The 27535-nt window shown below is 42.2% G+C and overlaps 1 protein-coding gene across 3 annotated transcripts in view; it reads left to right on the top strand.

The window, feature by feature from the left end:
• Positions 1-26290, top strand: part of LOC117445738 (diencephalon/mesencephalon homeobox protein 1-A-like) — a 51624-nt gene extending 25334 nt beyond the window's left edge. The window contains exons 1-5 of one of the 3 annotated variants that reach the window (XM_034081573.1): positions 19923-20115; positions 21981-22144; positions 22566-22744; positions 23467-23887; positions 24326-26290. In XM_034081573.1, coding sequence (XP_033937464.1) covers positions 21991-22144; positions 22566-22744; positions 23467-23887; positions 24326-24744 — 1173 coding nt within the window. In that variant the 5' untranslated portion in view covers positions 19923-20115; positions 21981-21990 and the 3' untranslated portion in view covers positions 24745-26290. Of the gene's footprint in view, positions 1-19922; positions 20116-21958; positions 22145-22565; positions 22745-23466; positions 23888-24325 lie in introns of those variants that run through there. The other 2 variants (XM_034081574.1, XM_034081575.1) reach the window with 2 other exon arrangements.
• The last annotated feature ends 1245 nt before the right edge of the window (positions 26291-27535 follow it).

Here is a 27535-nt window from a genome sequence, read left to right as displayed (position 1 = left end):
CCTGCCTTACAATGTCAAAACCGGAAAGTTCATTTTAGTCCATGAAAAGACAACTTAAACTTAACTAATGTGCATTTAAAAAAGAGGAATAGTTTGGCGAAAACTAAAAAGGTACCATGGAGTCAGATTATAATTTTCTAAAGGGAGGTTCCTTAGCATTAAACACTTGAAATAACTAAAGGACACGTTAAACTAGAAAGTAGAAAGAAAGGGAGGTGATAGAAAAGTATTTCTTCTAAAAAGTGAGCAATGATTGAGAGTCAGACCTAAACGTTTCAGATGTGTGTTACCTCACACTGCACTGTGACTTGTATTCACGTGTCTTGCTTTTAAATGAGTGTTTTTAAATGTCATTTTATATCATTGCTTTTAAATGGCTGTTCATAATATGTTTCTTAATGTCTTTCATTTTTGTAAATCACTTTGAATTGCCTCGTGTTGAAATGTGCAATATAAATAAACTTGCCTTGCCTTATTTTCACTAGCACTTAGCCTGAGTTAAGAGAAAGGAGGACTGACACCTCCAGAGGGCAGAGGTCACAGAAAACAAGGTGCCAGCGGGCCTCATATCTCACCATCTGAGACGCAGGACAGGGACCTCAATGTGTTGTTCACTAAGGGTTTTAATTGTTGCAGAGAGAATAAAACAAGACGAATCACTACATAAAAAAACAACCTAATGTGGGAAATTAGTATGAAACATTGCTGTCCAATTTTATATCATCAAATAATTAAATAAGGATGCGTGTAAAATGAAAAGGATCAAAGATAATTGTCACTCCCCTCAGCTATACGGTGCGATTTGTATACCACTCTCACCACTCTCATAGCATGATTTCCAGCAGCAGCAGGCAGCCCAACCCTTCAGCTTTAAACCCCCACTGTACGCAACTTGCTCAGCATCACACAGCAAACAAACAGTTAACATCAAGCTGGTGAACACATTCAAGCATTCAAAGAGATATATATACTTCAAGAGTTGGTGGACACAAAAGCCAAGGAGGCTAAACACAAGACATTGGGAAGATGGCCATGAATAAATGCTGATGTTGCCGCATGTCTGTTGGCTAATCAGCTGTTTGCTTTACAGGTCTGTTTTGCTGTGAAAACATACAGTAGGTGTCTATACATGTGCCTGTTTCCTAATGGCTTTACACAGACGTGGGAGGACTGTCGGTCACCAGTTTGCAATGATTGGCAACCGGTGCTAAGGGAGCATTGTCAGTTCCTTCGGGAGTCTCATTTGATTTATATTTGCTTTCATGCTGTATGTAAAGCATTTGAAAACTACTTAGCGAAAGTGTTTCAGGAGTGGAAAGATAAGTAAATGCATATTGGCAGCGCGGGCTGTGAGAGGCATTTGGCTTCTTCACACCGAGCTGCTGACAGTCTGACAGGAGGTGTGTGTGAACATCCATTTGAGCAGAGCACAGCTGACTGAAGGCATTCCTATTTATTGTAGAAAGAGGAGGAAGAGGTTTTGGCCAAAGGGACCTGAAAATGATACAAGTGAATCAGGAACTGTATTGAGGCATTTATCAGGCTTAATGAAAAGGCTCCGTCATGGACATGATTCAGGTCAAAGAATCAGGCTTTTAAAAATCAATCCCTCCAATACTGTCCGTCTCCTGTGAGTGCGTCCCGCATCGACTCGGCACACAATCAAAAGGGGCAGATGCAGAGGAGGCTGAGGAGTGACAACTTCATGTTTGGTTAATTATCACCACTTCTGGCATGAACGAGGGGCCTCTTAGCTGCCTCAGTGTTGTTGTTAAACAGTTGCTCTGTTGATTGATGATGAAAAGCGAACATGCACCCCACACTCTCCTGGGACTGTGACATAATGTGTGTGTGCATCCCCCTGTGACCCTGCCAGCTGGACGGCTAAAAACAACACACACACACACCCACACACAACCACACACACACACACACCACACACACACACACACACACACACACACACACACACACACACACACCACACACACACAGAGGAGAGATTGTATGGACTACTGCAGGGGAGGGGGGGGGCGGCGGCTATCAATACATTATTCATATCCATCTAACGGGACACACTCTGAGGCCAGACACCACACACATATTCAAATTCAGCCACTTTATCATATCAGTGGCAGGGCTGAGAAGGTCGTAGTCCCCGTGGATGCTCCGGTGTTTTCCTGCACTGTCCATCAGATTCCCCGGCTCTCCCCCGGTTGTTACCGCCTCATTCATATTCATGTGGAGTCAGATCTCTGCCAAAGGGCTCTAATGGGGGGGGGGGGGGGCGGTAGGACCCAGAGGCAAGAAAAACCACACTCAAACACACACACATAAGCCATCGCTGTCATACTCAGATTGAACGTACTATTTACTCATTATTTAGAAGCTAAATCTGATAAATGTGTGGGATTTTCGCAGGAGTATTTAAAAAATGTATTCATCAATCCTATTGTGAAGGCTATTAAAAAATGGTAGCTTCGTTAGCAAAACATTTGTATTTTCATATGCACCCATACTGCACAGTGAGGTTGTTGATGACATCTTACATAACATACTATATAATGCGACATCAAAATAAATAAAAGATAGTGCCACTAAAATCATAAAAAAGTCTCTCTTTTAATGCAATATTAGCTTAAATGTCCTTATAAACGATCAAATGTCATATCCTGGCAAATCCGATCCATTAAAGTCTGTTCCTCCAGTGTTTACTTCTCCTCGTGGTGACGTTCTGGCTCGGTGGGCAGCTAAGCAGCGCTCATTAGAACAGAATAAACACTCACAGATATCCATCAGCCCGGCTCTCTTTAAACAGGCTCTCACTGCCCCCCCGCTGCCGCTGTGTGCTGGAGGGATTATCTGATGAGAGGACAGCCGCTCTCACCCCGGGTTTCCTCCAGCCAGCCGGCCTCTGACAGGCGAGACCCCCACTCTTTACATGGTCAGTAGGGCTCAGCAAGACTTCTTCTATACTTTACTAACACTCTCCACCGCTGCTGCCTCCCTTATTCCCGGTCTCTGATGGGGACGGATGTTCTGATCTGATGTGAAGGGAGAGTTTGTTTTAAAGGTCCCCATTATACTGTTTTTCATCTGTATATTATAGGTCTCAGATATATACAAAACATGTCTCTGAAGTGTTTGGCTCTAAATACCAAACAGATCATTGCAGCATTACCCATAATCCCCTCTGTTTCAGCCCTGTTTCAAAAGTGCTGATTCTGTGTCTTTTACTTTAAGCTTCTTACACACCAAGACGTCGATAGATGTCGATGAGCGTGGTGTCGCCCTACTCAGATTGGCGTGTACTGCACCGTTGTGGTCTTTTCGGCCGTGCCGACACCTTCCGTCGCCGATTCGACATGTTGAATCGGTAGGCTGTCGGCCAAAGGTCGTCGGCCAAAGAAATCACTCTGATTGGCTGTTCAGCTTAGCGAATCAGTGCATGAGAAACGGAAAGTGAGGGACCCAAACAAACTATTAAGAAGGCAAATCTGAGATTTCATTGTACTCCAGCTCTCGACTCAGGTTCGGGAAAGCCCCACGAGCTTCTCGCTGTAGAGTGAAAATGGAACGCACACGCTGTTTGTTGTTTGTTTATATCACGCAGTCTGTTCTTCTTCTCTCGGTTATCACGCAGTCTGTCTTCAGGTTGTTGCCTCTTTTGAATGATGAATACACACTACCGCCGCCTGCTGGTAAGGAGAGTTATTGCCACTCACGCAATGCGCAGTTCGTACGTGCAACTTGGTCGTCGGCTGAAGTCTTTGCGGTGTGTTCCAGTGCGACACATGGCCAAGACGCAGGAGACGTGAAGTGACGCGTCCCGACGGTATTCTTTGGTGTCAGTTTGGTGTGTAGAGGCTTTACTTCAGATTAAATTAGGAGCCACTCCCCACCAGAGGCGCGGGAAGGTATTTTGAGTGGGGGTGCTGAGGTGCCTGGAGTCCAGTGAACACTATTACGGCACTATAGAGCACGCACAAAAGCGCGAGCACCAGGGGCGCTACAGTGGAATGTTCTACTGCAACACTCCCCACACGCAAACACACAGTACACCCGCGACTGTTACAATGAAGGCTCGATAATCAGCTCTCGGCACATAGGCAGGGGTAAAGTGCTATTTTTTACGCGTGGGGAGCGGACCTCACCAATCTGGTGCACTTTGAGAGCAACATGGAGAGATCTATGGATACATCTCATCACCCAGATGAAACACAACTGTAAGCAGATGTTCTTTATCTTTATGGATATTTTACAAATCACTCTCCTTTTAAACTCTATTCTTGTTTAACTATAATGGTCATATGAAGGTGTGCCGCGGAAATAATCTTTTGAATAATTTGTGACCAAACTGTTTGAGACCCACTGAGATAACTTAGACTAAAGTTAACTATCTAAACACTCAGAGTCTTTATTGGCTACACAGATTATGCACAGCGGGAGCAGCAATAACCGTCAAATAATAATTCAGACAGGGGAGCTCCGCACTGCCCTGCCTGCCGCTAGGGGGTGCTGCAGCTCCCATCAGCACCCCCCTTCCCATGCTCCCCACGCCCCTCTGAGATGAGGATTGCGTTCCAATAGTCCATTTAGCTTAGGAACCTTCCTAAAGGAGTGAAATTACCCGGAAGTCCCTCAGTGGCAGCCATGTTAAGTGCCGTTCCAATTCTCCAAATGATAGGAAAGGAGGTTTCAAACTTCCTTTATAACCTCCTTTAGCTTAGGGACCACTGGACCTCCCTTGACGAAAGGAGAGGAGAAAATGCTGCCCCACAATGCCTTGCAGCCGCAGCATTTGCGTCACTCAACAGTCGGCCGTTCACGGAAACAACCGATTATGACCGGGAAATGATATCATGAAAGTTACGGTGCTTATTAAGCATTTTAAAACATAGGTGGTAAGCTGCCAAAGTGCTTTGTTCTGAACGTTCATCGGTATTATAATCAAAAAGAGAAATATGAACGTTAGTTTTTACTGAAATTATCAAATAAAGTCAACATTTCACAGTCTTTAACTGAGGCTGTGTGGGGTTTGTTCAACTTTAAAAAGATGTTTGAATGGTGATATACACAGTGATAGATGTTAAGGACTAACGTTGATATAAATACATTGTGTATTTATTTAAGATCTTTTCATAGTTCATACAATCATACGTATTGGGATCATTTGTATTAAGTGGGACCGGAGGAGAGGTGACGAGTATAAGTTTCACTTTATTTTTTATTCAATTCCAACTTTGGTCATGAAGAATATGTTTCTCTGTTGTCCACGTTCATAAAGCAAAGCAGCAGCATCAGAGCACGGTGCAGAGTCTCTAGAGTGAGGTACAGTAGTCCATCGTTCTTATTAAACATCCATGTTGTAGTCCGCTGTATAGAAAACTGTAGTTTCCATAGTTCCCCCACAGCAGCATGACGCACATTCATGACGTCCGCTGGCGCATCATAAACACGTCGGATAGTGAAAGTGCATTCGGATTCTCTAAAGTACCGCAGTCTCTTCTCCTAAGTCCTTTGAATTCTCCTATCCACTATCCCTTAAACCCCGTGACGTTTCACTCAGAGGTCAAGGAATAGGAGATAGGGTTAGAACTTAGGAGCTGATTTTTGGATTATCGGAACGCAACCTTGGTTAAAAAGAACACAATGGAGAACCGCAGTGACGCGTCGTAAAACCCGGAAGTAAGTTAGCATTTTTAGCACTTCCGGTTCCTTCGTCAAAAAGCAATGCATTTTCTCCATAGGGTTTTGGAAAATAGCTCAAAATAAGGTCTGTGGTTGACACAAATTTAAGAGATAAATCACGTGTTGTTCTATGACATTAAATAACATCAGCAGTGACCCCACTGGTGATCTTTGAAAGAGTTTACGTTGAAAAACGATGGTTGTTACCGAGTGGCTGAATAGGACTACAGAAATTGTTGAGGCCGTTGTACGCATTACGCCTAACACGTAAACACTCCCGCTAAGTTGTTTTCCCCCCGTGTTCTGCTTGAAAGCAAGTAACCTGCCTATCTTTAGTATTCTTTCACACACAACTGACGTCACGAGCTACCCACAATGCAACACGCGCCATATATATATATATAAATACGCCATTTCCTCCTGGAGGTGCTAATATCCTGGAGATGCTAATATAAACAGCTAGCTAAAGTAGCCAGGCAGAGCGACTAGGTTTTCTTCTGAATTAACGACCGAAGAAATCGCTGCATGTCTTCGGATTACATCTCTGGACTTGAGGGGTGTGCTCTAGGTCGTTACCAGCGTAAACTAGAGCTGTGTGGGTTGTCGGACTGCCCTTACAGACTGCCTGCAGATGTATGGAAAAACGACAGTGGCCTTCGTCGATTTTGGCTGCATATACGTCTAATTTCTGGAAACACCAGGTGAATACCCCACTTGTCACAATAATATTATCATGCCATTGCATATATGTGGTATTTTAGAGTTGACTAGATATTGATTAAGGCAATAGACTATGATATTCAGTACAGGAAGCTTAGCAACACCTAGACGGTGTACGGCTGCTTGCACCTCGCGTAAAACGGCGGATACCGGAAGTACGGTGTCGCCCTCGGCCCAATACCCGTATGTGTGTGTGAAAGAATCTGTATATCTATATCTGACCATTAGAATCTGTATTTTTGAAATTGTCGTTTTTAACACCGTAGTTTTATAAATTATAGAATAATTAATTACCAGTGTTTTCCAATTTTACTCGGCAGTTCGTTTCGTTAGCTAACGTTAGCTAAAGCTAGCGCTACGAGTTAGCTACGCAATGGTTTGTTGCTTTCCTCCGGGTTGCAGCCACAGGTCTTCGCATGAAACGTGCTCGTTCTATCGTTTCCCGGCCAATGTTTTCCAAAGGAGAGTCTGGATTCGTGCCATGAGGTAAGCTGACGTTACATTTTTGTCTATGTCACGGTGAAATGTAAATGATGGGTAGTGTATCGCCGTTTTAGAGATGGCGCTGCTGAAAAGACCGCAACATAAGTAAAGATAATGAATACATCCTATTAAAACCTGTGTCCCTTATATGATAAGTCTAATTAGTACAAGCAGCATAACGTTTCACCATGTAACTAAAGATTGTAGTCAGGGAAATCAGTTTGACATATTGAACTAATAACAAATCACCTCTGGCTGGCAGAGAACTCTCTGCTCCATAGCTTCTCTTGGACGTAAAATCACATGTACATTTTACATTTATATTCAATTTAATATTCCATCCCTAACATACTTTTGTATATATAATAACTTATATTTAGTTTTTCTTGTTATGCTGCTGCAACACAAACATTTCCCAAATTGGGATCAATACAGTAATATCTTAATTAATAAAGAAATATAACTATTATAATTAGTGTAGCAGCTGACACCTGTTTTCAATATGGATTAATCTACCTTTATTTCTTTAGTTACATTTTCATCTATAAAAATGTCCACCATCAACCTAGCACCCTGGCAATAAGGGAAGCAGTCACACGCTTTGACCTCAGGACAGCTCCAAAGTTGCCGGCAGTCAACCTTCCTTTCCTGAACAGATGCCAGTTTGGGTTGGTTCGCTGACCAGTGTAGCCACCTGAATTGGGGCGGTGGTGGCGAAGTCGATAGGGACTTGGCTTGGCAATTGGAAGGTCACCAGTTCAAGTCCCGGCAAGACCAAGTGCTACCGAGGTGTCCCTGAGCAAGGCACAGTTCCCTACAACTGCTCCCCGGGCGCTGTTCAAAATGGCTGCCCACTGCTCCTAACACTAGGATGGGTCAAATGCAGAGAAACAATTTCCCCACGGGGATTAATAAAGTATATCAAAATCAAAAACAAAAAAAATTGCCCTCTGTTGCTCCTCAGACAATGCCATGCTTGCCACAATTGCCTCAGGTCCCTGATGCCCAACAGATTTGATAATTTCAGGAACAAATAATATTTGTAATCTTGGGGCCTCTTCTCTTTAACGTCTACATGCTACCACTGGCTCAGATAATGAAGAACAACAAAATAAGTTACCATAGCTATGCAGATGACACACAAATGTACGTAACATTTTCACCAGGAGACTATGCTCCAATTCAAACACTGAGTAAGTGCATTGAACAAATCAATGACTGGATGTGTCAGAACTTTCTCCAATTAAACAAAGATAAAACTGAGGTAATGGTTTTTGGAGCCAAGGCAGAACGTATAAAAGTGAGCGCTGAGCTTCAGCCTGCAATGTTCAAAACAACAGATAAAGCCAGATATCTAGGTGTAGTCATGCACTCTGACCTGAGTTTCAACAGTCACATTAAAACAGTTACTAAATCAGCCTACTATCACCTAAAGAACATATCTAGGATTAAAAGACTAATGTCACAGCAAGATTTGGAAAAACTTGTCCATGCCTTTATCTTCAGTAGACTCGACTACTGCAATGGTGTCTTCACAGGTCTCACTAAAAAATCTATTAGAAAGCTGCAGCTGATTCAGAACGCCGCTGCTCGAGTCCTCACTAACACTAAGAAAGTGGATCACATCACTCCTGTTCTGAAGTCTTTACACTGGCTTCCTGTATGTCAAAGAATAGATTTCAAAATACTGCTGCTGGTTTATAAAGCTTTGAATGGTTTAGGCCCAAAATACATTTCTGACCTACTGCTAAATTATGAACCATCCAGATCTCTCAGGTCTTCAGGGACTGGTCAGCTTTCTGTCCCCAGAGTCAGAACTAAACATGGAGAAGCAGCGTTCAGTTATTATGCTCCAAACATCTGGAACAAACTCCCAGAAACCTGCAGGTCCGCTGCAACTCTCACTACTTTTAAATCCAGGCTGAAGACTTTTCTTTTTGTCGCTGCTTTTAATTGAACTATTCATATATTAAACTGCACTGTAACTTTTATCAATGTCTTTTTTCTTTTAATGTTTATTTTATTAGCTTTTCTTTTTAATGACTGGTTTTAAATGCCATTTCTTAATGTCTTTCATTTTTGTAAAGCACTTTGAATTGCCTTGTGTTGAAAGGTGCTATATAAATAAACTTGCCTTGCCTAATAAAGATTTCATGTGACACATAAAATGGATTTGTTGATGGGAATTAATGTGAATAAATTAACTCTAGGTTAACGGTACTCTTGCTATCACTACTCACCGACACTATAAACCTTGTCCCTCATGCTAGCCCTGACAACACCGGTAAGCACACCTTCATCTAGGCTGCACTGTTGTACGTGTCCTGACTTGTAGTGGTTCTCTCCTCCATCTACACTCTTCTTGTCATCTTTGTAAAACGATATCAGACTGGCAATTGACACAGCCATGACTTCTAGTTAAATTCAGTGTGGCTAAAATGAAAAGCTCTGTTAAAAAGTCAAAGTCAGCTTTATTGTCAAAAATTCTACATGTGTTATACATCCAGAAATATCGTTTCCCACAGTGTGACATGTATACATAAAACAAAACAAAAAGGGCCTAGATAAACGTGGTATACAGTTTAAAATGTTAATATATTTAATGTGTTCAAAGTGCAGTTTCAGTGCAAGTCAGTTGAAACGATCTTAAGTTGGCGTGACGTTGAAGTCGTGCGACGCTGCTGTACTGGCTTGTAGTTCGTTTATAGCATAACGTTAGCATTTCGCTTTTGGCGACTAGATTTATGATTCAAAATGATAAAAGTAGGAGAGACATGTGGAGATTATCCGGCTGAACAAAACGTGATCCCTCTCTTAAATGTGTGTCAACCACAGACCTTATTTCGAGCTATTTTCCAAAATCCTATGGAGAAATTGCATTGCGTTTTTCACGAAGGAACCGGAAGAAGTTTACTTCCGGGTTTTACGACGCGTCACTGCGGTTCTCTATGATGCTCTAGGAGGAGATTCAGGGGATAAGGGGTGGGGGGTTACCTTGGTTGGTGATTGGCTGATGGTTACACAAGCCACAAAATCACTATGACATCATAAAGTCGCCAAAATCTGATCAGCTCATTTTAAAAATGGGTCAGGACAAAAATTGAACGAATCTTTTTTCCTGAAACGTTCTAGAGTGTCTTTACACAGAGGGGACACATGTTGATGTAGAAGAAGTTGATTTTGCTTAACAGGTGACCTTTAATTCAACGTGTTCTTCATTCGTCCCTGATTGCTGGGAACTGTGTGAGCAGGTATTCAGGTTAAGCGTCCCTACAGATAGCTCGATGCCCTTAGGCTATCTCACACACTGATTTTTTAAAGCACTTGTTTCCACACTGTCTGCATTCTCTGCTGAGGCTTCAAGCACACTGTAATTAGAGCCAAACATCTGGGAGTAGACCTGCAGGTGTACCCCAGTAAATAAAATATAATATCAACGTCACTGTCCTTTGTTATCATGCATTAATTAAGGAAAAGACAAGTTGGGTTTGTTACAGGCTGCACATCTGAAGGAATCCTGCAATGAATGAAGTCGGGATATTTTAGCATAATAAAAGGACAGGGACCTTTAAAGTTGATTTTAAAAATACGAAAAGGTGTTAAACTTGTGTTTCTGTTCAGACTACAGGCTGTTCATATTGTGATATGTTCTTATTTACTTTATTGCAGAGAGAGTTAGAGGAGAATATACATGTATGAAGCGGGAGCTTAGAGGTAGCTTAGCATAAAGACTGAAAGTAGAGGAAACGAGCTAACTTGGCTCTGTCCATGGAGAACATAATCATACTTGTAGCTCATCTAAAGCTAGCAGAGTATACGATCATAGGATACAAAAACAGTATTTAACAAACAAAAGAACAAGTTATGGCAATTTGGTTGGTTTGCAATTACTTGTTTAATTATTAGGTTGATATTTCACATCCGCAAGCCAAACGATTTTGTCCATTGTCCATCAATCAATGTTTATTTATATAGCCCAATATCACAAATGTTACATTTGTCTCAGTGGTCTTCACAGTTTGTACATAATATCAGTATGACAATACGACACCCTCTGTCCTTAGACCCTCTGTCCTTAGACCCTCTGTCCTTAAGGCCCTGACACACCAACCCGATTTTGGGAGTCAGAGGCCGTCAGAGGCTGTCGGGCATTCGCGGCGCCGTAGTCAGGTTGGTGTGTCCCGCACCATCGACCGTGACACGCCTTATTTGGACTGCCAGACCCGATGCATGGCCGATTCAACATGTTGAACCGGCCATGCATCGGGTCTGGCAGTCGGACCAAATAATCACTCTGATTGGCTGTTCAGCTAGCAAATCAGTGCATGAGAAGCGAAGCGGAAGTGAGGGACGTAAACAAACGATTTAAGAAGGCACACACAGACTGCTATTCATTTTCATCTCATCATGGCGATCTGGAATGATGCAAACGAAGACCTGCTCATCACCTTGATCCAGGAGAGGCCAGCTCTGTATGATATTACGGAGAAAAGATACTCTTCTTCTTCTCTGTCTTCCGGTTGTTGCCTCTTTTGAATGACGAATACACACTACCGCCGCCTGCTGGTAAGGAGAGTTATTGCCACTCACGCACTGAAGTCGGTGCGGTGTGTTCCCGTGCGACACATGGCCAAAACGCAGGAGAACACGGCCAGGCAACAGCCGACTTCAGCGTCGGCTAGTCCTCTGGTGACTGCTTGGTGTGTCAGGGCCTTAAGACCCTCACATCGTACAAGGAAAAACTTCCAGAGAAAACCCACAGTTTAAAGGGGAACATGGGAGAAACCTCAGGGCGAGCAACAGAGGAGGGATCCCTCTCCCAGGACGGACAGACGTGCAATAGATGCCGTGTGTAAATCGAAGAGATAATACATTTTACAGCGTAACCAAATGGTCTCTAGGAGTTTATAGCATTGTAGTGTAAGTGCAAATGTTCATGCTCGGTTCCCTTAAAGCAGAGGTCAGTCAATGGGTAATACTCGATGTCCCTAAAGCCCTTGTAAAAAGCCTTTTTACAGAACAAGTTATAAACCCAGATTATGAAACAACAATAAATCAACCCCTTATGGTCATTCCATAAAACACAGCATGGTGGAGCTTATGGGGGAAGAGATTGTGCTCTTACTGACGCAGGCCCAAGTGCACATTTGACTGTCAGTTCACAATAATCTGCACTGTTTCCATTAGTGTTTATGCAGCACACACTTTCAGACAGTTGAGTTAGACTTATTGCAGCTCATTTATCAGATATGACTCAGAAAAAGCTTTAATAAGTGTTTGAAGCAGCTTCCGTTTGTTCTGATGAGACTAAAGAGGAGTGCAACCTGACTTAAGCTCAACAGATGAGCCTCAATTCTCTAAATGTTTGAATCCCGACGACCCAGGGATGATTCAAAGCAGATTTAGCAACAATAGCCAGATGTTGGATGTTGAGAGTGTAGGAAGCTCCGGTTATCACACCGGCTGAGTTTTCTTTTTTGCTCGTCCTCTTAACCGAGAGAAGACTTAGAGCTGCTTCTAAGTGCTTCCAAATCAGATAAAACAGACAGAGAAAATCAACTTCTCCATGTAAGTGTGTGCTGCTTTGTGACGCTGATATGGACCAGAGAGGATTACTCCTGGATGGGAGGATGGCTTTGGAAGGACTATGAAGATGGGAATATAGTCTTATAGGATCACTGCAGTCAAATAGTGGATAGCAGCCATTCGTGTGTGTGCCGTGCAAAGATTCTTTAAGGGGAGTACAGCTTAATCTCAAAGTTTAATACTTTCTAATATTTCTTACCCTCTCGTTAGTTGAGTGTGTTTCAGTGAAGATTTGACCCTGGTGGCAGCTGTTTCCTACTCCACTCAGTATTAAAGAGGCCCTATTAAGCTTAATGGGGTTTTCCTTCTCCCGTAGTGTGTTACAAATATGTTGGGGCATGTAATGGTCTGCCAAGCCCAACGTTTCTCACCTCCATTGGACTCTTTTGGATATTTCCGTAACATAGTGACATCAGTGTGTAATACTCACACTTCTATTGGCTAGCGCTCCAACACATTGTACGTGATAGGCTAAGGGGCGGGACATCTCTAAGCGGTTGACCAATCACAACAGAGCCGGCCAGCTAACCAATCAGAGCAGACTGGGCTCTGGTTTCAGACGGGGTGAAAAGAGGTGCTGCAGCACAGACAGTATGAGACAGATGAAGAGCTTTTTGAACATTAAAGCATTTAAACATGTCACAGTAGAGACACTACATAAAAATATGAACCTGAAAATTAGCATTATAGGGCCTCTTTAACAAAAGGACATTTTAACTAGTTTTCTTAACACACAAAGCAGCATTAGAAGTACTTGCATCCGAGAAGAGAAACTAAAGTCAGTCCCTCCTGTGTGACTCTGCTGTTACTGATAGTCCCCGGCCCGCCCCTTTCCCTGGGTGATAGTTAATTACCCCAGATAAATCCAATGGCAATTTGTCAGGCTGTTCCAGTATGCCCCCCCCCCCCCAAAAAAAAACCCCACTTCCCTCCTCTCTTCTTCCTTCTAAGCTCATGTAATGAATCACTAATCACTCGGTCCCTGACGAGCATCCCCACCCTATTATCTCTTAATTACCCCATTCAGGAGGCATTGACTCAGACCAGCAGGGGGCGCACTGTCAGACAAGTATCATGTTAATCAAATTCCTTCATGATGTATATTGAATTTCCGAAAGAATTGGACTTTGTTTTGTGTGGAGGAGGACAGTGTCAGGTGGTGAATGATGTATGTTTCTGTTCATGTACCCGAGAGGGCGAGGCACACACTGAAACCCCCCCGGCTGTGGTGGTTTATGTACATAGAGCCAGAACGAACTGGCTTGTTCTCAATCTCCGCTCGGCTGTCTGACCGCCGGGCTGCAAATGGTCCTCTGGTGGAGCATTCGGGCTGTGGCAGAAAATGGAGCCTCTAACTCACAGAGTCATTTGCAGATGCGCCACTCGGGATTTGAAGCGAGTTGCCACAGAGCAAAGATAGAAATTGGAATTGGCAGCAGACATGAAATGGGGTCAGGGGATTTGTACCTGAAACATACGCGTACAGAACATGTGAGTTACAGGGTTTTCTAGTTTACAAGGATCAAACAATGGTGTCGCAAAAGAACTGTAGCCTCCAACAACATTGAGATTGAAAAGCATCATGTGTCGCCGTCACTCAGCGTCTTTTGAAGAACTCCCACACATGAAGTGAACAGATTCTTGCTGGGTCATCTTGAAAGTAAGCGTGGTTCGGACACAGGTCGGGGTCACACAGTCGGTGTGATGGAGCAGATCGCGGAAGCGGTGTGTAAGTCGAGAAGGAGAAATTCCCATACTCCCTTTTCCCTGTCTGAGAAAAGAGTAGAGAATAGGTTCAAGATCACACAGTTCTCGCTTGTTTACAGCAGCCGTGTAGAGAATTGTTTTTATAGCATCCAAATCTGACAGGTGCCCCCTGCCAAGTCCTCTTAATAGTCAAGGTTTTTGAATTTAATCTCACTAATTTCGACATATCCCTCTAAGGATCTTAAAGCTTAACTTTGGAAAAGAGAAAAGACCCTGTTCGGCCCTTTTAGGAATCCTGGTGTCCGTTTTTTGTCAATCCTTTAGTGAAAGCCTGTCAAAAATGGTTAGCTTCTCCAGTGAAACTACTTCTTTGCATCTTAGCTCCCAGTCTTGCCCTGTGTCTGCACAATTTCTTTCTATCCTCTTGTTTCTCTCCTTTTGTTTAGATAAAGCGAGGGATTAGGAAAGATTTGCCCCCATAAAGTAGTGGTTTGATGGGCTTTTATCCCACCATGTTGCTAAAGCTGTGTAGCCCCTGGATTAGGCCCTGACAATAGGAACCCTTGTGCTGGGCCGCAGCCCGAGGGGAGCAACCAAAGAGCGGCTCTGAGAAAGAGGGCGGAAACAAACCTGCCAACCTCGATATGTCAAGTCTGCCAGAGAAACCGTTCAGAGGAGCGGCTGCAGCAGTGTGCGGCTGCACGAAGTGAACAACCTGTGGTCAGAGTTACACCTAGAGACTGTTGTGTCCCAGGTATTATAGTATTTGAACACGTATTGTAATGTGAAAAGTGGTTTTGAATGCATCTTTAAGGTCAAACACCGTCAATTGAACACATCAAAGTCTGCTTACAAGTATCGGAGAGGACTGCTGTACTGCATAAGTAGTTGTACAGTATAAAGCCTCCTGTTGCTCCTTAGGGATCTGTGTGTCTGACGAATTACCTCAAGTGGTTATTATAGAATGAAAATGAAAACAATCTGGTGTAGTACAAAAAGGAAGTGAGCTGGAGTCTGGACCCTGATCCTCATGTATGCTTGGGGATGGAGGCGTTATTATCCTGGTAGAACACACATCTTGTACGAACTGGCAGCTGTCACGTTGCATTGTGGGTAATGTAGACCCTTAGTTCTGAAAAGTATGGTAAAAAAGATGGTAACTTGTCCATGTATCTCGTTCTGCTGCATCAATGTTGACGCTATTTTAAACTGTCATGAATGTTAGGAGCAGTGATGATCAGTGCTCGTTTGAAAGCTGCACTAATCAATACATTTTTATAACTCAGAATAATTAAGTTATTATGGGTCACGTGGATTATGAGAATGAGGATATTCACCTGACCAGCTATGTATAATGTTTTGAATTATTGCTTTGGTTTTCAACTGGCAACTCGAATGATTTGGTTCACTGATGCTGTTTAAGGCAGATGTGAGCAGTTGTTTTCGGCAACAAAAAGTCTTTCCTAACATCAAACTGGAGACAAATAAAGTTGACACCATTTAGCAGCTTCAGAGCCAGTCTTCCCTCTGTATTGCGTTCAAAAGCAATATTACTTAGACTTATGTTTGATGGGTGGCCTGAAACATAGCAGAATGAATTCTAAGCTCCATGTCTGCTCGATGCACATATTGGAGATAGTTTGGTAACATCTTGGACACATCCCCTTAATAAGTTAAAACAGTTGCTTCCAAGTGGACAATAAATACTCGTATTCATTTGTTGTGATGTTTGATGAAAGCTTTTTTATTTTCTCCTGATGCCAGTTTTATAATGAAATGTGTAACTTAATCTTTGCAACGGTTTCTTGGGTTGCAGAAACTACATTAAGGTGCGTCCACAGGAGATAGTAACAGTTCATTTCCGTTGAATAATGGCTTGCCGCACTTAATAATAATTAAAAAAGAGATGTCAACCATATAAGTGTGTGAGATTGAGTGTACAAAGTGTGTGATGCACAATGGTTACTGATGTCTGAGTACAGGAGAACAGGCTTTTCTTTTCGAAGCAGGTATTCAACACACATAAGGGAAGTCTTAAAGGTGAAGGCCCAGCGTATACACAGCCTGAGGATTGCTTAATGGCAAGTTGCTTTGTTACTCCAGTCACACAAGTCCCAGGAAAGCAGTCAATTCTAAACCATACATCAAAATGATTAATTTCCCCCAAATGAGCACAAGCTAACCTTGACTAAGAGCATGTGCAGGCCAGAGCGGCTGCATTGAAACCTAATGTATTCATGAAGTTAAAGAAAACATAATGATAAAAGTTAATGGGCTCTGAAGGCATCAACTTTCTCCAAGATTCGATGTAACACGCCACTTGGAAGTATTGGGAGCCATTTGAGGGGTAAAATTACAAACATTCATGCGTTATAAACCTGATTAAGAATTGAACATGATTCATAAATCTCTGCAGCTTCAGAGGCTGAGCGTTGATTCAGGCTGCCAAGGTCCTGATGCAGGGATACAAAGTTTTGATATTCAGAAAAGCCGGTGGGAGGATGATTGAGAGCAAAGACGATAACTCAGAGGCACGGCTTTAACACGATAACGCCTGAATGCAACCGGAGTGCAGAGAACAAAGAGTGCAGCGGTGAAATCTGCAGAAATCTGAGATGAATCTGGGGTTTAGAAAAGTTAGCGTGCAGCGAGCAGAGCGGAGATCCTGAAGGTGATCGGGATGAGATGAGTGAATACAAAGATGGGTATATCGTCATGATTTGGCGTCACGACAACCAACACTGTTCTGCAGAATAAAACATCTGTAACTACTGTCTGTTCTGTTTAAAGTCAAAATAGCTATACAGGGATTAGCCGATTAATTGTTTGATGATTAAATTAAGCTGCATCTACAAAAATATCACGAGTTTAATGTTTTCTTCTGTTTTATATATCTTTGCAAATTGATTTTATTTGGGTTTTTGGCTCACTTTGGACAACATAAGACAGTAATTGATGTCACCATGAGATCTTGGAAGTTTTGGTGGATGTTTTTCAACATTTTAAATAGAACAATTTATTGAGTAAGTAAAAGGCAGATCTTTTAAATTATGAAAATAGTTGGAGCTGTTGTCAAAATGTTGATTAAAGACAGGACATGAACATAACTACACTCCATGTTGTGTAAAACATCATATGTTCTACTATAAAGTAATAAGTGGTTAAACTTTAAGAGAATTCACTTTTAAATGTCACTATTATTCCTAGAATCACATTGCAATATCTCGTAAAACAAATGCATTATGAAAGTAATTTGCTAGTTAGAGCTACTGTCAAAATGTAGATATTTATTTATGAAACGTTTCTCCAGGTAGTGTATATACTATATACTGTAGTATGTACAAAAGGGAAAATACACTTTAAAATGTCATCATTATCCCTAGAATCACCTTGTAATATCTCATGAAACCAAAACATTTGAAAGGTAACTCAGTAGTTTAGACAACATATATTTACATAACAGTAACGTTGCATTATGTGAGATGATGACAAATTAGGCATCAGAACTTTAAGTAAACAATTCATTTAGAGAACTGCCTTTTGATTGTTATTGCAAAAATACTGATTATTTAAAAACCAGTTTGAGGCTTTGTGTGTGTGTGTGTGTGTGTGTGTGTGTGTGTGTGTGTGTGTGTGTGTGTGTGTGTGTGTGTGTGTGTGTGTGTGTGTGTGTGTGTGTGTGTGTGTGTGTGTGTGTGTGTGTGTGTGTGTGTGTGTGTGTGTGTGTGTGTGGTGTGTGTGTGTGTGTGTGTGTGTGTGTGTGTGTGTGTGTGTGTGTGTGTGTGTGTGTGTGTGTGTGTGTGTGTGTGTGTGGTGTGTGTGTGTGTGTGTGTGTGGTGTGTGTGTGTGTGTGTGTGTGTGTGTGTGGTGTGTGTGTGTGTGTGTGTGTGTGTGTGTGGTGTGTGTGTGTAGGCTGCTGCTCCACTGGCCTAATATCTCTCTAATAGCAGGCCCTCTGTTACTTGTCTAAAGCCTCGGTCGTGCTGGACATTAGCCCGCATTAAGGTCCGTAGAAAGCTGATTTGAAGAAGAGCAGCTGAGAGGAATTCCTTCTCGCTTTAATTGCTTTAGGAACACTTCCCACAAAGAGACACTGGCCAGATTTTCCTCCAGTTTAAGTTCTTATTTCCATCGGTTCACAAGTTAATCCAATTTTTTTTTTTATCCTCTGGGGCCTAAATGCTCTGCAGCTATACTTAGCAAAAAACATATGGTAAGAATTAAAACGGCAAACATAAGATGTGTCATTATTCTTAATTGTTTTATTTCTTTCTTCAGTTGAAAGAAAATCCAATTACGCACCGAAATCCAATTACGCACCAGTAACCACTTGTTGCGTAAAAACGTTGTTGTTGCTTTTATATTTTGTATTTTCCCCGTTACATAAGAGCTCAAATGAAACAGAAAGAAGAGTGAGGACATAAAACTCAAGTGAACTTTGAGTGAATGCATTATATCACATTTTCTTTTAACACATGGCTGTTGTCAGGAGCCTAAAGTTCTGCAGATGAATGTGGCCAAAGATCAAATTGAGTTGAGGATTTTAACCCCCCCACCACCAACTCCACCCAACCCCACTTTCACCTTTCTTTCTTTCTTTCTCACTCTCTCATAAGAAAATTCTACAAAATATGCAAGCTTTACATTAAAAGGCTACTTTCCGCTGCCCTTAATTCCAGCCTAAACGGTTTTTCTGCGGGAGAAGAAATCTTTTCTAAAAACCTTGAAGAAGAGAGGGGGCATTATTGTTTTAATCCTCTTACCAGCAGTCATTTTAAGACATTTTTTGGAGGGTGAAATGGCGTCTTGTCTACCAAATCCTAACCTAAATCCCTGGGGGCCGGGGAGCTGCAGGAGCTGCATCACCTCAGCTGCTTCCCAGCAAACAGGAAAATAAAATTAAAGAGGAATTAACCTGAAGTCCCCGAGCAGAGAGAGAGCCACTGCACATCATTTAATTAAGACGTGTTAGAGTTTTATTTTTGGCTGGATATACAAACGTTTTTTTTTGCCGGAGGTTGCTTTTAAACGTGTATTATTAAGACACTTTAGAAATAATAAAGGAATTGTTCATTTCAGGCTGCTGACTATACTTCAGATGTTTTTTTAATAATCTATTTTATTTTAATCACATGTGTGTAGTGGTTGCTTGAGCCTAAACATGAATACAATATTAATATGCATATTAGTGCTTAGCCATTTAATAATGCTATGGGTACAGACATGTTAAATTACTGTGGTTGGAGTATCGAGGTTTGTTTGTTAAATGTTTGTATTAAAAAAAATTCGGGCAAAGAATGTTAAAGTAAACACAAAAATATGAAATAAATAAAAAAATGAAGGTAAAGACTGATACGTTCAAAAGAAAGCATCTCGTCGTGCTCAGATTGAAAATATGTTTTTTAAGTAGTGCATCTTCAGTTTAAACCAGAAATATAAAAATTATCATATTTATCACCTCCAACAATTTCTCAATATCAATAATTATTATAATTGTCAATTTCGGCAATAACAAAAAATGCTTAAATAAAATATAATTATAATGTCATTAATGTATACGTCAATGCATTTTGTCGCTGAAAATGATAACAGAAATATCGGCACCTCGGATGCAGAAATCCTCTGAAGTGAGGAGTAGTGTGAGGGAGGGAGGGGGGGAGGAGGGAAGCGATCTGATTGGCCCGTCCTCGCGTCCCGGTCACCCCCCACCCAGAGAGCTTTAAAGGCCGGGAGAAGCAGCTCAGCATCCTCCCACACCCAGAGAGGAGAGACCGAACCACCGGGACATCCTCAGGATCTCTACGTGAAAGAAACAGCTAATGAAATGAACACCTGAACAACCGGAATCTAGAGACGAAGATTTCAAAAGGAGAATATTCGGCTGCTATAGTGGAGATATTTCGCTTCTGACACACCGATAGACGAGAGGTAAGAAGTGTTGCAGAGTTGCGAATATTGTATTTCTAATGTCGACTTTTGCAGCCTAACAAGTATTATTAAAACCATTATTTTACATTGATGTACGAGTCTTTTCCCCTTGCATTTTGTTTAATATCGCGACGTATTTTATTATTAAACTCCAATAACTCTTGGTAAAAATTCAGTTGTCAACAGTGCATTCCGTCGATCTCTTCGAAACAAAAACATTGATACAGGTATAAATAAAATAACAACATGACTGTCGTTATTTTATTCAATAATTCAATTAAATGTAACTGGTCAAAGTATTCAGTAACATAACAAGGCTGTTAAACGGACGGATTTTCGTGCACTTTTAAACGCGTTTTAACAAGAATGTGACGTTATTTTATGGTTGTTTAACTTCACACGTTGTTAACTATATATTAGCCTAATTATCCCCATTTATTTCCTATGTCGTTTAAGTTCCTTAATGCTGCTGAACTGACGCCATGTCGAGCCCGGCCCCGAGGCACTCTTTAGTAAACGCTGTATAACTCATAAATCCACGGCAATTAGCATAATTAGCCTTAAACCAGAGCCCGAGGACGTGTCATTGTCCTGGAAGAAAATCGGCACTATGTTGAATGTATAAGCTGCAGATTTAACCCAAAAAATATACATGAATGTAGCCAGGGGCTGGTCTCAAAATAATGCAACGAAATAGTCACATGAATAAAAAAGTTATTGCATTAGTCACACGTTTTGATAGTTTAACACACACACACACGTTGGTCCATATTCCATGTGTCAGACTTGATAAATGAATCTGCTGTTTTATCACCACGTTACACCGGAGCTCCGTCAGCCTCGGGGCGGCTGGAGCTGACCCGAGACCCGACACACGTCAACACAAACGGCCATGGTTCAGACAAATCTCCGGGAGTAAATATGTTGCAGCTTTAGACAACAAATATTTTCAATTGAAATTCTGCACGCTGTAAATTGTATGAAAATATGGTTAACTAAGACAGCAGAATATAGTATTGCCTTGGGGAAAATGTCTAACTTTTTTTAATCTAGCCTACCTGATTATTATTAATATTATTTGTATTATTATTATTAAAGGGAGGAGAATTTAATTTTTGGGCATCGCAACTTTAAAGAAATGACGCTATTATCTTCGGCACGGATTTAATGTTTCCTAATGTGAGCATGTTACATCAAAAATAACTACACAACGTAATGCAACATTATAAACAATAAAGTAGACTAACATTAGCCTATTTCAAAAATATTTTCCTTTGAACTACTGCAGTAGGCCTCGTCTTATTTGGGTTAATACATTAGGTAATATACATTGTAATCTTCACTGTTCATTGGCACAAACTGGGACCACATTTATTCCAAATCTCTGTTTAATATTAAAAAAATATATATATGTGAATTCCCTTTTTCATGAAAGCTTTTAACAACTATAAATGTCAATGTGAAAGGTAATACAATAATAATTATGTTGTTCTTTTCTATACGCTTTAAATCCCACTGCGTTTTTCTATTGGAAAATATACTGCCACTTTACATGTTTTGTTTAGTTTTGCTTGAATGTATACAACTGGACTAACACGTAGTTACAGTGTATACAAATCTTAATCTATATGGCATACTCAAATATCATTAATAGTTATTTTCTTCGTTTAAATGAAATAATTACTTTTCCCCAGGAACACACTGCTGGTTGCATAGTACCTGTTGCCAATTTTAATAGTCAGCATACAACGAAAAATATTAAACAAAGTATATAAGTGTATCCTTTCTTAATAGCAGCTATATAACACTATTAGTTTGTAGAGGTGCCTCTCACTCACAGCAGCCTCTGGTCCTCCTCTCTGCAGACTCTCCGCCATGCAGCACTACGGGGTGAACGGATACTCTCTGCACGCCATGAACTCTCTGAGTGCCATGTACAACCTCCACCAGCAGGCGGCGCAGCAGGCCCAGCACACACCGGACTACAGGCCCTCCGTGCACGCGCTTACTCTGGCAGAGAGACTGGCTGGTAAGGAACCGCCTCTCATGTTGTTGTTCAAAGTCAGAGGAGGGAGAAGTACTCAGGTCAACATGTTACTCAAGAGAAAAGACAAAAGTATTAGCATTGAAATATATTTAAGTACCAAAAGTAATTATACTGCTGATTTCAGAATAATATATAGTACATGTTTTTATTATGACAATTGCAGTATTACATTGTAATTAAAGCTGGTAAAGGTGCAGCTAATTTTAATCACTTTGTGTAATGCAGGGGATCTCGCACCTCTGTCCAAAGTTTAACTTTCATGTAATGTCATCTGTAATCTCTATTTTCCACTCCCTATAACACGTACTCTGTTGATCCCTGTATGTGTGTTGAAAGGACCTCTGACCTGTTCCTCAATTAAACTGTTCGTGTTTGTTTTTTCTCAACGGCTGCACATTTCAAGACATTATCCTCGAGGCCCGGTATGGCTCCCAGCACCGAAAGCAGCGGCGCAGTCGGACCGCGTTCACCGCCCAGCAGCTGGAGGCCCTGGAGAAAACCTTCCAGAAGACCCACTACCCCGACGTGGTGATGCGGGAACGCCTGGCCATGTGCACCAACCTGCCCGAGGCCCGCGTCCAGGTAAAACCCCTCAGAGTGCATCTATCCTCTGTGGTGCCCCGCTTAAAGAAACTAAAGGCAATCGTGTTTCAGTAAAAGTCATAATGGATAGACCAAGTGCTGCAGTATATGAACGGAGAAAGTCCTATGCCTTGTTAAGTTACACACTATTACTACTAAATATGAAAGTTAGTTTTACAACCATCTTCTAGACCACAACAACAAAGACTATAACACATCTGTCGTGCATTATCATTAATTGAATTATTACTTTAACTGGCTGCTATCTCATAGTTAGACTACTCAATGACTGTGCAATATACTGTATACTTGTACTTTCACCACTTTTATCAGGCTTCTATCACAGTACTTCTACTTTTTAAAGTCACTGTACTTATTGTTGTCCGCCTGGATGGGAACTTTTGTGTATTTTTTAATTGTTATCTTTAATATTTGATACAGGTCTCTTAGTTTCTTTTGTATAAATACATTTGAATTTGGTGTAAATACTTGTCTTTGTTCGTTTTTAATGCTAAATAGCTTTAAAAAAATCAATTATTTTTATAATGGTTATATTTTTGACCTACTCTTACAACTTGTTTTCTTAGATTGTGTATGGTTGCACCACCATACACCAAAGCAAAATCCTTGTATGTGTGAAACCTGGCAATAAACTTGATTCTGGTTCTGATACTGTAAGTCCTGGACCCTAAAGCTAATCTATCCGTCTTTCATCTCGCCAGGTCTGGTTTAAGAACCGCAGGGCCAAGTTTCGTAAGAAGCAGCGCAGCCTGCAGAAGGAGCAGCTGCAGAAACAGAAGGAGGCGTCCGGAGCTGCAGAGGGCTCCACAGAGGAGTCCAAGACTGAAACCACCACCAGCAGCACCACCCTGGCTCCTGAGACCGCCCCCCCTCCATCCTCCTCCTCGTCCTCCTGCCCGTCAGACACCGCTCGGCCGCAGCCAGGAGAGACGAGCGTGGAAGTGAACGTCACCTCTCCTGAGCCGTCGGACAGCGAGTCAGCAGCGGAGGATAACGCTGACAGAGAGGAGGACGAGATGAGAGGGGAGACGAGGGGGAAGAGCAGGGAGGAGACGCGGGGGGAGGGGGGGGCACAGCCGGGGAGCAGCTCCCCAATCTGCAAACAGCTGAGCCCCAGACCAGGTACAAATATTCTTCTTTCTCTTCTAGTTGCCTTATTATTCATCATATTTAAGAATGAAATCACGTTTTTGGAGAGTATGTTTTTGCTGGATTGGTTCCAAAGCCCACATCATCGACCAATCAGAGGGGGTCGTTCTGATTTGCTATTCTGTCGCTGTTTGAATGTTTCTGAATGGCTTGTTGCTGACTTCTATACAGAATATAAAAGCACTTCATTAACAAACTCCACTCATGGCAATTATTATATAAAGAAAACATGTATACTTTAAACATGTTCTGCAGCCAATGATGGAAGGAAGCTGGAGAAGATAGTCGGATGTCACCTGCCCTTTACTGAAGAACCACAGCAGTTGGGCCATAACCATTTACCGAACTGGTGCCAGTGTGTGTTGAATCATATTAAAGTCCTCCCTCTCTCCCTCTCTCCCTCTCTCTCAGACTCCCCCCTGATGTCCCCCCCCTTGCCGTCCTCCAGCAGCGGCACCAGTGGTCTGGCTCAAGGTAACTCCTACGCCTCGTCTCCGCTCAGCCTCTTCCGGCTGCAGGAGCAGTTTCGGCAGCACATGGTCGCCACCAACAACATGGTGCACTACCCGTCCTTCGAGATGACCCCGCCCCCCCCCATGCCCTACCTCGGCATGAACGTCAACGTGCCGTCCCCCCTGAGCTCGATGCCCTGCCCGTCCTACTACCAGACGCTGTCGCAGGCCCAGCAGGTGTGGAGCAGCCCCATGATGCAGGGGGGGCCAGGAGGTCTACCCGGGAGCCTCAACAGCAAGACCACCAGCATCGAGAACCTCCGCCTGAGGGCCAAGCAGCACGCAGCCTCGCTGGGATTGGACACGCACCCCAACTGAAGCTCGGGCTCAGCATTCGCCCTCTAGTCAGGGCCGCACCGATGAATCATGGGCCCTGTTTGCAGGAGGTGACTCTGGGCCCCTGTTTTCTTTCTGCTTGCTGCTTCACCGTCGTCAGCAGCTATTTGTACCCATCCAAACACATCCAAAAATATTCATTATATTTAGATTTATATTTAAGCGTCTGGGTGCTACCCTAATGTTAACTCCCAAGTCCTCTGTTTAAAACCGGGCAAATTACACATTTCTGCTTGTAGTTCAACAAAAAACGGCTGAAGTTTTGTTTGCCGTTTTCCAAAGTTGAACTAAATCCAATTTCCAAACCAGAGCAGTGAACCAAAACAGTAGAAAAATATTGTTTCCAGCAAACATGAAGGCCATTATACGTGTTTTAGAGCAGGCACTTTAGGCGCACTCCATTTGGGGCAGAGTTCTTGATGCACCTCTTCACCTCACTGTCACCATGTGGGCATGCTGCTCAGCGCTGGGAGCAAACCAGGACTGGAAGAACAGCTCTGTTGGATAGACTTAACTGAAAATGTAATTCTCACAAGAACTCAATGGATTTAAAGAAATCCCACCTGGACTGCAGTTGTGACATTCAGCCCGTGGATCCTATGCTAGTATTTGACTTCTCCCGGTCAACACAACAAGCCAACTCTACTAAAAAGAAGCTGATCAGAAAGAGTTCATCGTCCTCCGTGAAGTCAGGGACAAAAGTCTCGAAACCAGAGCTGATTTAAGGACTCCATAAGATTTTAAAATATTCCATAATTCAACCCCTGAACGTGAACTATGCATGCACGCACCCCTCTGAAGCATGGCTTGACGCCGCACACACAGAATGAAGTCACATCTGATCTGATATCAGAGATTAAACTGAAATACCTCATCCCACACACAACTGTATTTCTTTGTAGATGACACACCACTCTCCTTGTTTAAAGTTACAGCTGAGTCCATTGAGCGTTGTAAATATCCCTCAGTGTTCACCTCCATCTGCCTGGCTAAAAAAAGATCTCCATGTCTCCTTTTGTGTGAAGGATTTGAGAGGAAACGTTCAATTTATTATTTTCCAATGGTGGCTTTAAGCGAAGGACCTACGGCAGCATTTAAATAAGCGGAACATCTGCAGAGGAGGCACGGTGACAAATGAATATGAACAGCTGACGAATATTTGTGTGAACTCGGGTGCCGGGCCACTTTATCTGAGCTTCAGCAGAAAGCACACAGGCCCATTCTCTATGTATTATATCACTGTAGATTCAAGAAATGTATTTCTCAATTGTTTAAAAATGTGAGTAATTTATCTGTTTATTGCAAGGGAATAAATCACACTTAAGAATGACTAGTGTTGTCAGTGTCGTCGTTTGGAAATGAAAATATGTGATTTTGTGACAGTCTTATTCTGGATTTTTTTTTTTAAGCAAAGAGGGATAAGAAAATGACACCAAAAAAAAGCTGAAGAAAACCAAAACAGCTATTGTTAAAAATGTAAGAAAATAGAGTTGAAGCAATAGTTCCTACATTCAGATATGTTGGTTGAATTCAGGACACGATATGGATGTTTACGAAATCACGTTTTCTTCTTGGGAGTATTGTTCTATTAGAAGATTATGTGGATAAGAAGGAGCCGATAAGACGTCTAGATCATGACATCCAACCAACATGCACTCACATATAGTTCTTACAAAAAACTAAAAAATGTTTTCAAAGTTTCTCCAGTCTGCAACAAGAGAGCCGAATGCAGCTCCTCTCTGGATGTCTGACAGGAAACTGAATCTTAATAAACACTTTTGATTTCCACATTCAACCCTTTATAGTCAAATAGAAATTGGTTAATATGTTCGACTGAAGACACCTTGATGAACCGTGACTAATTTGGACACAGGAGGCCTACGGTGCTCCACTGTGAGGTTTACACACCACACAGGGGAGAACCTGCCACTTGTTCACAGGATAACTAATCCTAAATGAAATGACTGAAGCACAGGCTCTAAAGAGTCTCCAATCCACAAACCCACCCACCCTTCACTCTCTCCCCCCTCTCCCCCTCTCCCCCCCCCCTCTCACCCTGTCAGCTGAGGTTTGGCTGCACCGAAACAGAATGCTTTGCCATAAGAAGATTACCTTTGGTTGGGATATCGATGGATTAAGTAAGAATAGAAAGAGATAAAATGGGACTGAAAGGGTTCCTGGCGTCAGCAAAGTTCAGACACCTGTTTTCCCCTGGTCCTTTCTCGCTTTCTCGCTCCATGACCGTACAGATGATATCACTGCGAGCTGGAGAAAAACAGGTGAAAGGGGTGGGCGGTTTAACACGGGGCAGGTTACAGTGCATAACAAATAATTGTGGGACTTTTTTCAGGTATACTTTTCAAATTTGTGGTCAATTTGTCATGAATTTGTGTGTTTTAAGTGTTTGTTAAGCTCATGTTTGGGTAAATTAAAGGGAATTCTGTGTGTGTGTGATAGAGGGAGAGTGTGTGTGAGTGTGTCTATGGCAGTTAAGCCGCTGAAGGTTTCCAGGAGCTCTTTGATGTGTATCTGGGCAATGCGCTATTAGAGGGATTTTCCTAGTTGACAGCTCAGAGAATGTGTGGAGGAATTGCGATGCCAGCGGGCTAAAAGAATGCTGGCAACAGGATTAGGATCATATTCTGGCAGCTCCTGTCACTTCATCAATGGGCTAAGGTTTCCTCAGTGACAGCCCTCCTTCTCTGCCCAGCTCAAACCTTTAGTGGGACCATAAAAGGGGTGAGAGAGGGGAAAAAACAATGATTGAATGGTG

The sequence above is a fragment of the Pseudochaenichthys georgianus genome, chromosome 4 (assembly GCF_902827115.2).
Source record: "Pseudochaenichthys georgianus chromosome 4, fPseGeo1.2, whole genome shotgun sequence".
NCBI classification, from domain to species: domain Eukaryota; kingdom Metazoa; phylum Chordata; class Actinopteri; order Perciformes; family Channichthyidae; genus Pseudochaenichthys; species Pseudochaenichthys georgianus.
Note: the sequence above shows the minus strand (reverse complement) of the source record. Positions and strands in the feature narration are given on the sequence as shown.